Below are 17,984 nucleotides of genomic sequence, written 5' to 3' on the forward strand. Positions count from 1 at the left end.
GTGTTGTATGGAAACCAATTTGACAATAAATTTCATATAAAAAAAGAAAGAAAAAAATCAAGGCAAGTGTATTGCTTTAAAAGGACATCATGGCTTAAGATAAATCCTAGTCTTGTTTTCTAGTAACTGTGTCATCAATCGTTTAATATTAGTCATCCACCCTTTTATACTTTGATTGAAACTTTATGTGCACATATAGACACATGTGTACATGTATGTGTGTATATATGTGTGCATCAGTGGGTAACAGCATACCTAAGATATATAATCACACACACACACAGATTTTGGTGCTTATGTGTCTTTGGGATGCATTCTAGTTGTGGGGTTACTGAGTGGAAGGCAGCAATGTTAGAATGTCCTGTCCTGAAATCATCGATGGGAGTAAAGGTTGCCACTCATAAATATTTTCCAGTCTCCTGCTTACAAAGAGAGATGTCCATATTGCTTTGCATTGTGATTTCTTTGGCTACATGAAGCATCCTTCGTGTTCAATAGCCACACTTTGCCCAACTTTGATTGGGCTTTTGGTCTTTTCTTATTAATTTGTATACATTTTTGTAGAGTACAGCCATCAGGCCCTCCCTTCTTCTCATCTACATAGCAACTATTCCAAATTTTTTCTGTTTCTGCACTTAACTTTGTGGTATTTTTTTCTGTATAATTTTTTAACTTTGGTAATTCTGTATATCTTTTATTGCTTCTATGTAGCTAGCTTGTGTATTAGCTTCCTGTGGCCAGAGCAACAAAGCACCACAGACAGATGGCTTAAAACAACAGAAATTTATTTTCTCCTGGTTCTGGAGGGCAGAAGTCTGAAATCAGTTTCCCTGGGCTGAAACCTAGGTGTCAGAGCAGAGCAGTGCTCTGTCCTGAGGCTCCAGCAGCCCCCACTACTGGGAGAGAACCCTTCTCACCCCTTCCAGTTTCTGGCAGCTGCCAGCGCCCCTTAGCTGGTGGCTCTATCCCTCCAGTCTCCAAGGCTGGCATCTCCAAACACCTCTGCCCTGTCTCCAGGTGGCAGCCTCCCCTGGGTGTGTCCAATCCCTTCTGCCTCTCTGCCTTTCTCCTGCAAGTACACTGATTACATTTAAGACCTTCTCAGATAATAATCCAGGATAACCTCATCTCGAAATCTTTAATCATATCTGCGAAGATTCTATTTCCAAATAAGGTAAAATTTGCAGACTCCAGATTAGGACCTGACATTTTGGGGACCATTATTTAGCCTCCTATAGCTTGGTTAAGGTTTTCCCTACTTGAAGATGGAACATACCTGTCCATGCTTGCATAGATTTTCTTGAAAGTATTGATATGTTTTTATTTTTCCTGAAAACATATTTTTCTAAGTGGTGTAATATAGGGGTCTTTCCAATTGTGCCGGATTTAACCACTTTATCTTTTTCAGACTGAATTAAAACAGTGCCTTTGTTATTGATATAATCCTGTGTGCACCATTTCTGGATTCTCTCTAAAGTTCCCTTCTGTGTTTATCCATTCCTATGCATGACTTTATATTTTTTATAAAGCTGTAGACATTTACGGTTATAAATTTCCCTGACACCAGATATTGCCTCATTTCATGGTTTTGCTCTGAAGTACCCACCTATTTATAGCTTTCCAGAGAATACAGAAATTCACTTTTCTTTTCTCCTATGATGTACAGATAATCTGAGTAAGTTAAATTTTCAAGTAGATATGATTTGTTTTATGTGTTGCTTGTTAATTGTCTGTTTCTCATTTTCTTGGATTATGATCAAAGAATGAAGCTGGTAGAATATCTTCCTTACACTTTGTTCAGGTTTTCTTTCTTTTTCAAAAAAAAATCTATGTAAATATATAAAGGTAAGTTTATTTATTTTGAGACAGAGCAAGAAACAGTAAGTGTGCAAGCAGGGAGGGGCAGAGAGCGAATCCCAAGCGGGCTCCACACTATCACCACAGAGCCCAACATGGGGCTCAAACCCACAAACCGAACTGTGAGATCATGACCTGAGCCAAAATCAAGAGTCAAACACTTAACTGACTGAGCCACCCAGGCACCCCTTGTTCAAATTTTCTTAATGGCAGTTACAGAACAGATTTTCATGATGTTCTACAGACAAGCAAACGATTATTTTGAGGGGTTTCATATATAAAATGAGAAATATGTATAAATGTATATACCTAATCAAGTTTATTGATAATATTATTTAATTTTCATATATTCTCATTTATTCCTTTTTAGGTCACCCACTTGTGAAAGACATATTTTGAAGTATTATATTGTTGTAGTGTTTTAATTGCATTACTGTTAGCCTTTGCTTTATATATTTAGATGCCATGTTGTTTGGTACATACCAATTTATAACTGTCACTGCTCCATAAATTGTGCCATCACAGAATAATTGCCTACTCTTTCTCATCTAGCTCTTTTAAGCCCTCCCAACTCTCATTCTAATTTTTACTGAGATTCTTTATCCTGTTTGTTGTAGACCAGTGTTTCTCAATCTTCTTTTTTCTACCCACCTTACTAAGGAGACTTTTTAGACGTTTTTTTCCCTAAACCTGCACCCCCCCCCCAACCATGAGATTTTAATACCACAGATATGTTGCATATTTATTGTATATATATCTGTGTTTTATTTATAAAAAGAATAACTTACACACACATGCACACAGTGAACAAACTCATCCCCTTTAGGGTTAATAGTGCCTCCCAGTGAGAATCACATAATAGATTCTCAGTAGAACAGTAGACCTTCCCCTGTAATGTGTGTCTTCTGTGTCAAGAATCTTTATTTACCAGGTACATCAAACACATAATCCATATCATCTTGCTCATCACTTGTCTCTTATCCTTTTCATCCTCCTTGATGGTGATTAGTGTCCTTTACTGTTTAATTAGATTCTTTCCTTGAATATGTCCTTCATATGGGTTATGTAGGTAATATAGTTTCTAAGTCTGTATATATCTGCAAATATTTCTCTTTTTTTCACCCTGGTAGGTAAAATCTTTGAGTAAAGCATTCCTTTGCTTTAGTTATTTTTTCTTTTATAGTCTGTAGCCACCATGTACCAACTTAGTGTTGCAAATGGTTGGCTCCATGCCAGTCTGATCCATTTTGCTTGATAGGTAGCTTTTGTTTTTGTTTTGTTTTTGGCCGGTTTTTAAGAATTTCTCTTTCTCTTTGCTATTGATAAGTGTCATGGAATGTACCTAAATGTGTCTTTCCACACTGCATTTACCTTCATCTTCAATTATCTTTTCAACATGTAGGTTTATCTTAAAAACTGAGGACAAACTGAGCATTGATGGGGGTGGGAGGGAGGGAAGAGTGGGTGATGGGTATTGAGGAAGGCACCTGTTGTAATGAGCACTGGGTATTGTATGGAAACCAATTTGACAATAAATTTCATATTTAAAAAAAAAACATGTAGGTTTAGGTCTTGCCTCAGGTAGGACAATTTTTCTTCTGTTACTTGAAAGCTTATTCTTTTTACCTCTTTTTGTCTTCCAGTACACCTACTAGCCACATGTTATATATCCTCAATTTATCTGTCACCCTTTTCTTCCCTTGTCACCCTTATGTTTTCGTGTGTGTGCATGCGTATGTGTGTGCACTTCGAGGTATTTCTTCCTTGAGGTCTTCAGACCAATGATTTGGGTCACAACAGTGGCTATGCTGTTCTTTAATTATTATTCTAATTCACTTCTAAAATCACAGGGTGTTAGTCCCAGCCATGCTTACCTGTCCTTGAATACTTACATTGTGTTTTAGCTCTAGTTCTGTCTTCTTGAGTTGTTGGTATCATCAAATGCCCGCTGTGTTCAAGCATCTTTTCTCTTGTTGGGCCCCTTAAATGCAGTGATATTTGACTTTATCAGATTATTAGTGGCTTCTTCCTTTTAGGTAAAGGAGGGACAGTATTGGGTGGTTAACTAATCCCCCTCAATACTTCATACTCCAATCTCTAGGCAGGCTGCCTGGGCTTAATTGGCTTAAACTGCTCAACATGCCTGAGCCACTGACATCTTCAAGAGGATTCATTTAATTTTGAAATGTGGCCTACTGTTTCTCACCAGGAAGGGCAAGCTTTTAAACTAGTTGACCCTTGAACAACAGGGGTTAATAGGGTACCAACCCCCTGCATAGTTGAAAATCCACATAAACTTTTGACTCCCCAAAACTTTGATACTAATAGCCTCCTGTCTATCAGAGATCCGACTGATAACATAAATAGCCAATTAGCACATATTTTGTATGTTATGTGAATAATAAAGTAAACTAGGAAAATATTATTAAGAAAATCATAAGGATGAGAAAACACATATACAGGACTGTGCAATATTTGTCAAAAAAAATCCGAGTACAAGTGGACTTGTGCAGCTCAAACCTGTGTTAAGAGTTAACCATACTGATGTTTAAAAACCAAGGAGCTTTTGTATTCCTTTATAACAATACAGTGAGTAGATTTAACTCAGAAAACAGTAGCCCTTACTACAGATCTCGGCATGGAGAGGGTGTTTCACACCTTTGTTACTACATTCTGATGTCTTAGCCAGAATGTGTGGATAGGAAGGTAAGACACTGAAAACAGAGAAGTTCCCCCCAGGCCCAAGTTCATTACAATAAGCACTATAATTAACAATTTTAAGAATCCTTGGTGTAAGTAATCAGCACATACTAACAGTAAAAATAAGCTTTATTTAATGACAGTCTGCCAGTATCTGTAGATTTGGGAGTTTCTATTTTCATCCATGTTTGAGATTTCTGGTGTTGACAAAAATAACACAGTGGGAATCAGTTTAAGGCACAGAGCCAGAAATACAGATAGGTTAGAAGATCTCCTATGTTTCATTTGTACTAAATACATTGTGAACTAAGAACCAAAAAAAAAAAAAAAAAAAAAGCATTTGTGTAAAAATACCAGCTCGTTACTGGTGAGTCTCATCAAACACAAAGCATATAAGCCTTTTCTCTGTGTGAAGGGGAAAAGTACGAATAATCTGTATGACTATATGATGACCATGAATCTGGGCTCCAGAAATCTGGACCATGCAGACATCACCAAGCATCCCAGGGTGTGTGACAAGATTGTAGTGCACGTCAGTGGAGAGCCAGAGCTGATGAGGAAGGTCATCTTGTTGATAACCCTGCAGGAGAACCACAGAGCCCCCCCACCTGGATGTCCCTCTCGCCTGTATCTGAGCCTCTCACTGCCCAGCCCCTTATCTCTGTGTAATAAACCTGAAATCTACATGGACCCTGCAATCTGCAAGTCAGCCTGTTTTCTTTCTTCTGTCCTCTGTCTCTCCATATGTTTCTCTCTCTCACTCCCCACTCCACCTCTTTTAAATTAGCAGTTGACAACAGTCCGCTGCCCTCATTCAGTGCCTCCTAGGAAACCTGGTCTGCTGTGAGCCTGCCTCCAGGCTCTGGGTGCAGAGTAATTCCATGAGCTCCACCTTTGGTTGCCTCGGTCGGCAACACTTAGTTAAAGGAAACGGAAACCTCTGTGCCTGCCGTGGGGTACAACTCCCATTTATGCCAGACACTCCTGCCTGCCAGGTGGCCCTAGCTCCCTCCTCCTTACCCTCCAAAGCTTTAAGCTTTGATCTTTGGCTTCTCTGTTTTCTGAGGCTGAACTGCAGGAATCCCACACGACATCCACATTTCCTCCGTTCTGCGTTCTCAGTCTCCATCCTCTGTACGTAATCATTAGTAACGGTCCATTCTTTTTTTTCTTTAATGTTTATTTATTTTTGAGAGAGAGAGGATGAGCAGGGGAGGGGCAGAGAGCAAGGGAGACACAGAATCTGAAGCAGGCTCCAGGCTCCAAGCTGTCAGCACAGAGCCCAATGCTCAAACTCAAGAACCTGAAGATCGTGACCTGAGCTGGATGGGGTGACTGAGCCACCCAGACGCCCCATTAAGGGCCCATTCTTATCAAAGCAGGATAAGACTTTGCCACTTGGGGGCCATTAAAAGCAAAGCCTTATTGCCTGTCTGACCCCGGAAGGCATTTGAGTTTGTGGCTGAATAACAAAGGTCTGAAAAGTCAATAAAAGAAGACCGTTTCCTTTTATGATAAGGAGAGGGAATCTATGAACACACCCAAGGGGAAATACATAGGACAGGCTTGGGGCGCCTGGGTGGCGCAGTCGGTTGGGCGTCCGACTTCAGCCAGGTCACGATCTCGCGGTCCGTGAGTTCGAGCCCCGCGTCGGGCTCTGGGCTGATGGCTCAGAGCCTGGAGCCTGTTTCTGATTCTGTGTCTCCCTCTCTCTCTGCCCCTCCCCCATTCATGCTCTGTCTCTCTCTGTCCCAAAAAATAAATAAATGTTGAAAAAAAAAAATTAAAAAAAAAAAAATAGGACAGGCTTGCAGTCCACTCCCTGAGATGATCTGATGGCTATAGACCAACCTCTACTCAGAGGCTCCTGGAGAGTAAAACTTACAATAAAAATTTAATGCTTGTGAAAATCTTACAGAAGCAAAACCTTTACTTTTTATTTTGTATTTTTGTTTCATCAGTTTTAGATTGTGCTAGTAATTACAGAGTGCTAGGAAGAACATTAGTTGGATTCGGTCAGACAGGTTTTTTTTTTTTAATTTTTTTTTTTAAACGTTTATTAATTTTTGAGACAAAGAGAGACAGAGCATGAACGGGGGAGGGGCAGAGAGAGAGGGAGACACAGAATCTGAAACAGGCTCCAGGCTCTGAGCTGTCAGCCCAGAGCCCGACGCGGGGCTCGAACTCACGGACCGTGAGATCATGACCTGAGCCGAAGTCGGATGCTTAACCGACCAAGCCACCCAGGCGCCCCCAGTCAGACAGGTTTTAAACCAGAAGAGGAATTCAGGCAAATCATGGAGAAATCACCCTGACTTTCCCCATAAGAGCTCCCACTGGAAGGGTAGTTACCTATGACTAATGCCGTTAATTCTCACAAAAACCTTCTATGGTAAATATTAATATTATGTGCATTTTACTGAGGAAGAAGCTGGAGGTTAGTGAGATTCAGAAACACAATTTATAAACTGGAAAACCAACTTGCATCCAGGTCTGTCTCAGCCCAAACACAACTGTCTAATATTATCTGCTGCCCCTTCATGCGTAGGTAACGCAGAATTCATGAAAAAATAAAAGAAGGCTAGATTTGCCCTGTAGCGTCGAAATTATGATGGGGCGCCTGGGTGGCTCAGTTGGTTAAGCGTCCGACTTTGGCTCAGGTCACGATCTCACGGTCCGTGAGTTCGAGCCCCGCATCGGGCTCTGGGCTGATGGCTCAGAGCCTGGAGCCTGCTTCTGATTCTGTGTCTCCCTCTCTCTCTGCCCCTCCCCGGTTCATGCTCTGTCTCTCTCTGTCTCAAAAATAAATAAACGTTAAAAAAAATAAAAAAAAAAAAGAAATTATGATGGCAAGAATTGTTGGGTTGCATAGCACTCAAGAAAGCATAATCTGTGTCTGCTACTACTGTGTTTATGTAACTCTTTTGAAACAATTTTACATGAGTATCAGTTGCTGAAGTGCTTGCCTTTTAAAATTTGAATGAATAATTTCAATTTTTAATAAGTTTATTTATACCTGATTAAAATAGCATACGTGCAGGGCTTCTGACTTTCCTTGTCTCTGAATATTTTTTCCTAGGGTCAACGTCTCTTCGAAAAGCTGCTCCAACTGACTTCGCAAAATATCGAAATCAAGCTAGTGAGTGATGTAACAGCTGACTCAAAGGTATTAGAAGCCTTGAGATTAAAGGGTAAGGCCAAGGTTGCTATGCTACTCTACCCCTGGGGATTCTGTTAAGATGTCTTTCATTTCGCTTAAAATAATACATGATTTTTTATAGTCAACACATTGCGTGTAATACACTTCTTATTTCTCCTTTGAAAAATAGCCCGATTACCGCCTTTAAATGAGAGAACTAATTAATCAATACTACTGGGAGTTTTTAAATAGTGTTGTTGCATATTAGTTTATGCAAAATAATCCCCTGGCCATTAAATGGTAATTAACTAGAAAGAAGACTCTTTCCCTCTCCGAACACTTCTGTGATGTGATTAAAGAGCCACTTCTCCTTTGAACAAACATTGGATTGCTGTTTTCCTCTTGTCCTTCAAATGGAAGTTCTCCTCGTGCAACATCTTCTTTAAAATAATATAGCCAGATGGAGGAGTCTATGAAACCTGGCCTAATTCATGAATTCTGAGATAATTCCACAGAGAACATCATTCATAGGCCACTCTGCACTTTGTCTCAAAATCCCATGAAAACGGGGAATCATTATGAAATAACTTTCTTCATTTTGCTTTGTCTTGACTAGCTGAACTCACTTCCAAATAGTTTTTATGGCTTTATAAAAATTTTGGCCCAGAATTGACTCTTTGAACTGTAAGCGTCCGAACGGACATGGCAGGTGTGAGCCAGGGAAAATGCTTGAGCTGCCTAGCGTCCCCGGGGGGAAGACAAGGCATTGGCCCCAGTGAGTGTCGGTGTTACCTGATGGCACTGCATCTCGTGCGTGTGCTCCTTAAACATGCTGAGCACTTTTGCTTGTCATCTTTCCCAGACTGCTAAGTGAAAACACCTTCTGGAAAATTCAATGGACTATAAAGCAAAGGGTGAACCCAAGTGGTCTTTCCTTCTGCAGAAGGAAAGTTGGAAGCGATAAAGCCTACAGAAAGACATAAATACATAGAAGACATAAGCTTGGTCAGGCTCATGTGTAATATTTGTTCTGTGTAAGGAAAGTCGAGGTAACTTATGAGATACTGTTAGGCCTGAAAAGCTTTGGTATGCCACCTGAGCACAGCATAATATTTTTTGAAAAACAGTGGATTAATATGAATTAGAAATGTGTTACTACTTTTCCTGTTTAAAAAATGTGAGATTGGGTTCCCACTCAGATAAAATCCATTATCTGACACATTGTTAGGAATGGATTACTTTGGGCTAACTCTGGGTGCCTGTATTTGCAGATAAACATCCCATGGCATTTGCTACCATACACACACACACACACACACACACACACACACACCACCTATACACACATACCCCACATATACACACACACCATAAGCATCTGACGCAGCACATTGGCTTAGCTGACACACTTCCTTCCCCTCCCTTCTTCACCTGAGTTCCCACCTTCCCAGCCTCTCAGGCTGCACATCTGCATAAGAGAGCATAACTCTGTGTGATTTCCAACCCTTGAAATTTGTGGGAAATTACTTCATAAATTTTTTTTCATAGAATTAAATTTGCCATGTAAGTCTTTCTTTTCCCTTTCCTTATTTTTTTTTAAAGTTTTATCTATTTATTTTGAGAGAGACAGAGACAGTGGGAACAGGAGAGAGGCAGAGAGAGAGAGAGGGAGAGGATCCCAAGCAGGCTCCGCACTGTCAGTGCAGAGCCCAGCAAGGGGCTTGAACTCATATACTGCGAGATTATGACCTGAGCCAAAACCAAGAGTTGGACACTTAACCAACTGAGCCACCCAAGAACTCTTCCTTATTTTTAATTTATATTTCAGTTAGTTAACGTACAGTGCAATGTTGGTTTCAGGACTAGAATTCAGTGATTCATCACTTACATGCAACACCCAGTGCGCATCACAAGTGTCTTCCTTAATACCCATCTCCCATCTAGCTCATCCTTCACCCACCTCTCTCCATCAACCCTCAATTTGTTCTCTATTATTAACAGTTTCTTGTGGTTTGTTTCCCTCTCTTCTCTCCCCTCCCCCCATATATTCATTTGTTTTGTTTCTTAAATTCCACATGAGTGAAATCATATGGTATTTGTCTTTCTCTGATTGACTTATTTCACTTAGCATAATACCTTCTAGCTTCATCCAAGTCATTGCAAATGGCAAGATGTCTTTTTGGTGGCTGAGTAATATAGACACCACATCTTCCTTATCCATTCATCAGTCAACACACATTTGGCTATTGTTGATAATGCTGCTATAAAATCTCAGGGTAGTTATATTTTTAGGTTTTTGAGGACCCTCCATACTATTCTCCAGAGTGGCTGCACCAGTTGTCATTCCCACCAATAGTGCAAAAGGGTTCTCCTTTCTCCACATCCTTGCCAACACCTGTTGTTTCTTGTGTTGTTAATTTTAGACATTCTGACAGGTGTGAGGTGATATCTCATCATGGTTTTGATTTGTATTTCCCTGATGATGAGTGATGTTGAGCATCTTTTCATGTGTCCATTAGCCATCTGGATGTCTTTTTTGGAAAATTGTCTGTTCATGTCTTCTGCCCATTTCTTAAGTGGGTTATTTGTTTTTTGGCTGTTAAGATTGATAAGTTCTTTGTGGATTTTTGATTCTAACCCTTTTTCAGATATGTCATGTGCAAATTGATGTCTTCACAGCTTTCATCTTTGTTTTTTGTTTTTGCATTTTATCAGCTTCTAGCCTTGGGCAGAGGATTAGTCTGAAAGTGATGTTCATAGCTGAATGAGCATCCTGTGTGAAATGGCTTCTCACTGCCTGATGCCTCACAAGCAATCTAATGTGATGTGGGACTGTCACTGAGTCCTGTTCCTTCCTCCATACTTGCCTTCACAGGGCGTGGGTCACCGGCTGCCTTCTGAGCTGCGGTGGGCAGTGGGGGAGTATTTCCTTCATGTTCTCCTCTCTCTGTTCATGCCTCCCAGCTGGTGCCTTGGAAACTCCCCACCCCCCCACACCAAACTGCATGCTGGTAAAATCACATCAATGTGGTTTTATGCTACTAATACAATGTTTATTTCTGGATGTGTTTTTCAACCATGAGCAAAATATTATTTCTCAGTCATACTACTGTGTTTTTTTTAAGGTTTTATTTTTTTTTGGGGGGACACTTTTAGGTTTACAACAACTTTGAGAGGAAGGTACAGAGATTTCCCACATACCCCCTGCCCCAACACACACACACAGCCTCCCCATCATCAACATCGCTCACCAGAAGGGTCATGTGTGAGCCTACATTGGCACATCATCATCACCCAAAGTCCACAGTTTACCTTAGGAATCACTCTTGGTGTTTTACATTCTCTGGGTTTGAACACTTATGTAATGACATATATCTATCAATGTAACATCATACAGAATATTTTAGTGCCCCTGAAAATCCTCTGTGCTCTGCCCATCCAAATCCCTACCTACTATGTTTTTAATCTTCATAGTTATTGTTGCAATGAAATTTATAATTAAGAAGATCTGTTTTTTTCTTTGTCTTTCAAAACCATAGCAATTCAGTGTGCTTTCATATAATAGGACTAAAATATTTACCCCAATAGCCTACCAAAAATTATGAATAAAATGTTAAGCCAGAAAATATAAATTTCCTTTTGGGAAAAACGAGACTTTGCCTGTTCACTATTGGATAACTCTCTAATAGAATGACTCATGAGATAAAAGTCATTAAGGATTAAAATGGGTGATCTAGAAATAAAGTCCACAGTTCTTAAAAAAAAAAAAAAAAGGGCAAAGCACTCAAAACAATCCAGGATATGAATCTCCTTTTCAGTCTCATTAGTACTATTTTCTGTTGTTGGCTTTCCAAATATCTGAAAGATAGTTGTGGTTTCCTAAACATAGCATGCTTTTCCAGGGCTCTATTTCCTAACACACACTTTTCCTTGTGCTTGAAATACCCTTTCTCCCCTTTTCAATTTGCAAGCTCTTCTTTGTCCCTCAGGGTCCATTTTAAGCCTTACTCATAGTATTTCCTTCAGACTTCCTCTCTTTTTCTCAGATGGTTTTACCATCTTCTTTTCTTCCATTGTTCATTCATTATTTGTTCAACAACTGTCCTTGAATATCTGACAGGTACCTCCCCTGGGCTTTAAAGATAGAAACTTGACGAAGGCGTGAGCTTTCCCCTGACTTCAGAGAGTTTATGGTTTGCCACAGCAGACTGACATTAGTGAAACAAAATGATCCAGGAATTCTTGAAACATCTACGCAGAATCCAATTTTTCTGAATCACTTTTTGCATCTGAGTCATGGATGCCTGTGTTTTCCACCCAACACGTCTCCACCATCAAGATGCTGATGATGTTCTAACTTTAGAAACAGACTCCCTACTATTGTCTCTTCTCTCTAAGTAGACTTCTGTTCTGCTTATTTTGGAACCTTACCAGAAAATGTCAAAGGAAGATATTCTGACAGTAACGAAGCCTCACAATCCTTCCTCAAAGAGGCTTTAAGTGGTTTGTTGACTGGATATTGAGAAACCGTGGGAGCCCTGTCATGCCACTGGGAATAACAGCTAAGACCTGAAGTGACAACTCGGTCACAACTGTCACCCTGTCTACCGCAATCATAAGATGCGTACCAACATCAGAGTTGTGAAAATGTGAAGCCTGCATACTTTAGAATGAGTGACGTGTGGTAATGAGGGTTACTTTAAAATTCAGCAATAAATTTCAAAATTCAACTTAGAAACCTTAGCTTTAGTACATAATTAACTTAAATTAAAGCTGATCACTCTTAATACTGCACCCAGGGAGGTAGATTCTAACCCCACCTTCTGTAACAGGACTTCCTTGTGGTGCAGTAACCATACTCTGAACAGAAAGTCAGAGAATCCAGGCTCTGCACGTTCTTAGGAAACACAGGGATATCTTAAACAGAACTCGTGATGCTGAATGCATGCAATGATAGGAAATTTTCTTGTCCAAATGAATGAACAAAAGAAAAAACCCTGCCGTATTCCCTGAAATGGGAAAGGTTATGCAAATCAAGTTTTTGTATGAAAGTTCTATGGGAAAACGATATCATGAAATCAGAAGCCCGAAATACACTAGAGAAGAGACAATCTCCTGGGGTAGAGAGAAGAAATCAGAATCCATATTCCAAGGTAAACAGCACGACGGGATTGCAACCCAGTGAAAGGAGGAGAGGTCATCCTGACAGCTTGGTTCCAAATAGGAGAGGAATGGACAATGCTCCTAACTTGTAGGTTAAACTCTATCACTAGGTGCTGCTTGGCCTTTCAGGAAGAAATTCGTCCTAAAGCTTGGGAGACCTCCAGCAAGACCCGCACGCTGTGCCCCTCCCTTCTGAGAGTGCAGCTTACTGTTGCTCAGGCCTGTTAGCCCGGTCCTGGCTCAGCTGGTGTTTCAAGCTCTCAGTCTGTTAGAATCAAACTGCCTTGCTCTCTCAATCCCTCCTTTAGTGTGCGTGCAGACATATGGGAGATCAAACCTTCGGGTTAGACCATGCTGCCTGTAGACGCTTGTGACATCTTTAAGGAGCAGATAACAGAACTACTTTATGGAGTTGTATGTTGTTTAGCAGAGCATTAATGTGTGAAGAGTTTCTTTCCCCTTTGGTTTTTTAGATGGATGGGTGGACGACAGATAAGTAGACGGACAGATAGACAGATTTGCAAATCTTAGCCATAGCATTAATGTGTCAAGAATTTCTTTCCGCTTTGGTTTCTTTAGAATATATGGATGGGGGGCGCCTGGGTGGCGCAGTCGGTTAAGCGTCCGACTTCAGCCAGGTCACGATCTCGCGGTCCGGGAGTTCGAGCCCCGCATCGGGCTCTGGGCTGATGGCTCAGAGCCTGGAGCCTGTTTCCGATTCTGTGTCTCCCTCTCTCTCTGCCCCTCCCCCGTTCATGCTCTGTCTCTCTCTGTCCCAAAAATAAATAAACGTTGAAAAAAAATTAAAAAAAAAAAAAGAATATATGGATGGATGGATGGATGGATGGATGGATGGATGGATGGATAGACAAAAACATAGATGGATGGATGGATGGACAGATCTTTAAATCTTCCATGAGATTTAAAAAGTTAAAGTTCTAGCTTTCTCACTCTTTTCATCGACATAGTTTCATTTCTATTACTCTTTGGCCCTCAGCCCTCCACCTCCCCTCATGTGTTCCTTTTGTGAACAAATCCATACATTTGCTGGGTGGCTGGCTGTGGTTTGAGTAAAGCTAACCCCGATGGTCCCTTGTTACCACTGTATGCCAACCAAGTGAACTACTTAGACAGAACCTTACCCATGTTGATGAGCAGACAAGAGCAAGAGGACCCTAACAAGCACCTGTTGGTTGACCATCTTCAGCTCATCCTGGCATCCCATCCACAAAGCATTGAACACAGAGTATCTATTTAATTGGCACTTTCTTGTGACTAAGCCTTACTCATTTACATAAGAATTTTGATATTTGAAATGAGACTGAAGCCCTCTCACTCTTCTTCATAACAACTCCCTCTTTTTAATAAAACTTCAATGATATTTTATTTCTGCATGGTTGTTTAATAACCTCTTTTAGAACAGGAAGTAAAAGTTAGCAGTTACACATATCAAACATATTTATGCTTTCCAAAAGTGTTCAGATTTGGCGTTGGCAAGCTTTTCTATTGTAACGAGTCTCAAAACTCCAAAATATTTCTTGTAAAAGAAAATGTTGTTCTAACCAATAGAAAATCCTTCCATTTCAGATTTTTAAGTACATAAAATGTAGAGATTTTTTTCAAATCAGAAGAGTAGCAAAAAGCTTTGATATTAGACCTGCTATTCCCTTAATGTCTGATTTTAATTTTGAATTATCTGCTCAAGATATTAGAAAAAAAAGATTACCATAAACTAGCCAAATAGTTGATAGAGCTGCATCTGGGTGATTCTAATTACTTTTCTAGAGCCTTTAATGCTATCTATGGAGAAGTTACATTAACTTATGGGTGCAAATCTCCACATTTTAAATATTGCACAAGTAGTACATGTTTCTTATTACCCATCAGTGTGTTCATAAATTCTTCATAATGCAGAGCTTGGCCTCTAGAGAAAAAATAGGCAAAGATTTCTACTTGCCAGTGGAAAACTACTTTTTTTTCCTCCAGCTTTATTGAGGTATAATTCAAGAATATAATTGTATATATTTAAAGTCTACAGTGTGATGATTTGATATACATCCTTCGTGACACGATTACCACGTTCAGGTTAATTAACACATCCATCACCTCACGCAGTTACCTTTATTTTTCCTTTTTGTGATGAGAACCAACTTAAGACCTACCCTTTTAGTAAATTTCAATACTACAAGACAATGTTAACTGCAGTTACCATGCTATGCATTAGTTCCCCAGAACTCATTCCTTTTGTAACTAAAAGATGCTTCTAGCATCTCCCCCATCTTGCCCATCTACCTGGTAGCCATGATTCTACTCTCTTTCTGTGACCTTGACTTTTAAACTTTTTTTAGATTCCACATGTGAGTGAGATGACAAGTATTTTTGCCTTTGTCTGGCTTACTTTACTTAGAATAGTGCTCTCTAGTTCATCCATGTTGTTGCAGATATCAAGATTTCCTTCTGTGTTGTGGCCGAATAATATTTGTGAGTGTGTGTGTGTGTGTGTGCGCGCGCGCACCACATCTTTATCTATTCATCTTTGACAGACTGATAGATTGCTTGCATATCTTCACTATTTGAATAATCCTGCAATGAACGCAAACATCATATCTCTTTGAGGTATTCATTTTGTTTCTTTTGGATCTATGCCCAGAAGTGGGATTAGCTGGATCATATGGTAGTTCCTTTTTTTTTTTTTTGGAATCACCATGGTGTTTTCCATAGGGGCTGAACCAGTTTACAACAGTGTACAAAGGTTCCTTTTTCTTCACATCCTTGCCAACACTTGTTATGTCTTGTCTTTTTGATTAAAGCCATTCTAACAGGTGTCTGGTGATATCTCCTTGTAGTTTTGATTTGTGTTTACCTGATCATCAGTGATGTTAAGAACCTTTTCAGGGTAACCTGTTGGCCATTTGTATGTCATCTGAGGAAAAATGTCTATTCAGGTCCTTTGTCCCTTTTTTTAATCAGGTCGTTTTTTTACAGTTGGGTCGTATAAGGTCTCTATATATTTTAGATATTAGCCCCTCACCATATAGATGATTTGGAAATATTTTCTGCCATTCTATAGGTGGCCTTTTCATTTTGTTGATTCTTACTTTGCTGTGCATAGCTTTTCAGTTTGAAGTAGGCCCACTTGATTATTTTTGCCTTTTGGTGTCATATCCAAAATATCATTGCCCAGACTGGTGTCAAGGAGATTTTCTTCCCTGTGTTTTCTTCTTGGAGTTTTATGGTTGCAGGTCTTACCTTTAAATCTTTAATCCGTTTTGAGCTAATTTTTGTGAGTGATATAAGCTGAGATGGGGTTCAATTTCATTCTTTTGATAATATTTATTTTTAAATTATATTTATTTTACCACATTATTAAAAACAGGAGGAGGGAATGCTGTGCTCATTCTGTCAAATTGTAAATGTGGTCCTTGCTGTTGCTTATTTGAATTCAAGAAAGCTATACTCATTTGCATTAATAATCCATATTATTATTCTCATGCTCATGGCTTAGGCTGAATAAAACCTGCAGGGAATATATATTCCCCAAATCTGAGTATAGGGGTATGTGTAAATTGTATTTATTTTTTAATGTTTATTTATTTATTTATTTTATTTTACTTTTTGAGAGAGAGAGACAGAACATGAGTGGGGGAGGAGCAGAGAGAGAGGGAGACACAGAATCTGAAGCAGGCTCTAGGCTCTGAGCTGTCAGCACAGAGCCTGATGCAGGGCTTGAACCCACAAGCCATGAGATCACGACCTGAGCTGAAGTCATATGCTTAACTGACTGAGCCACCCAGGCGCCCCAGGGTGTGTGTAAATTTTATTTATTTATTTTTTTCAACGTTTTTATTTATTTTTGGGACAGAGAGAGACAGAGCATGAACGGGGGAGGGGCAGAGAGAGAGGGAGACACAGAATCGGAAACAGGCTCCAGGCTCTGAGCCATCAGCCCAGAGCCCGACGCGGGGCTCGAACTCCCGGACCGCGAGATCGTGACCTGGCTGAAGTCGGACGCTTAACCGACTGCGCCACCCAGGCGCCCCTGTTTTAAATTTAAATACAAGTCGCCCCATTTTCCAAGTTGGAAATTTTATCAGGTGACTTCTGAACTGCTTGTTCCAAATACATGTAGCACAACTTGGGAATTTTATGCTTATCAAGGCTTTTATACTTTGGTCTTAGTGATTTATAACTTTTCCCAAATCTAACTCCACAAGTAAGGTATGATTATAAGTGTTAATTTAAGGTTGTATGGGTTGGGGTGCGTGGGTGACTCAGTCAGTTAAGTGGCCAACTCTTGCTTTCAACTCAGGTCATGATCTCACGGTTTGGTTCATCAGTTCGAGCCCCACATTGGGCTCTGTGCTCACTGCACAGAGTCTGCTTTGGATCCTCTGTCTCCCGATTTCTGGCCCCCTCCTGCTAATGCCCTCTCTCTCTCTCTCTCTCAAAAATAAATAAACATTTAAAAAGTATTTAAAAAAAAGATTGTATGGGTTAAGCTAAGGTAACATTAATAAGTATATTTTGGTAATTTCCCCAGAGTAAACTTTATATTATTCTGGCTTTCATTCCCACCGCTTGAGAAGCTGCCATTATTAAAGATAAGGTCTTTTGTTTTCCAAGTGAAGAACTGTCCCGTTGACTCTCACGACTCTCTCTGACTGTCCTGAGGTCCTTTGGCCAGGCGTCTGCTCTGGTGGTGGTCCAGACAAAAGTCAAGGTGCCCTTGCTGTCACCCAGGCATGCCTTCCATCCAGCTCTGGTCTCTTTTCACACCTTCTCAAAGTGGGTGACACTTAGGCTCGTGCTTGAGTGCATGAAGGCTGGTGCCTTTGTTTGACTGTATTCATTGCAAGGATTCCTGTCTTCTCCCTTTCTTTACAGAATACCAAATATTTGGCACCCAGGCAGGAGCTTCTTCGGACACATTATACTTTAACAATCATTAGCGTAGTAATAAGTACAGCATTCAGAAGCATAGACTCTGGTGTCGTATGGACTTGTACGAAAATTCCAGGCCTGTCATTTGCTGTTGGATGCAAGCTTGGGCAAGTTACTCTGACCCCCAGTGTCTTTTTCAGTAAAATGGGGGATAATAATATCTCCTTGAGGGTTATGGAAATTT

At 40.2% G+C, this 17,984-nt stretch overlaps 1 protein-coding gene across 4 annotated transcripts in view; it reads left to right on the plus strand.

The window, feature by feature from the left end:
- The window catches only part of PLD5 (phospholipase D family member 5), a 419,450-nt gene that overhangs the window by 246,858 nt on the left and 154,608 nt on the right, over nucleotides 1-17,984 (plus strand). For all 4 annotated transcript variants that reach the window (XM_043568870.1, XM_043568868.1, XM_043568871.1 and 1 more), the window contains one exon: nucleotides 7,637-7,748. In XM_043568870.1, the coding sequence (XP_043424805.1) occupies nucleotides 7,637-7,748 (112 nt within the window). The remainder of the gene's footprint in view (nucleotides 1-7,636; nucleotides 7,749-17,984) is intronic.

Source organism: Prionailurus bengalensis, chromosome E4 (assembly GCF_016509475.1).
Source record: "Prionailurus bengalensis isolate Pbe53 chromosome E4, Fcat_Pben_1.1_paternal_pri, whole genome shotgun sequence".
Classification (NCBI taxonomy): Eukaryota; Metazoa; Chordata; class Mammalia; order Carnivora; family Felidae; genus Prionailurus; species Prionailurus bengalensis.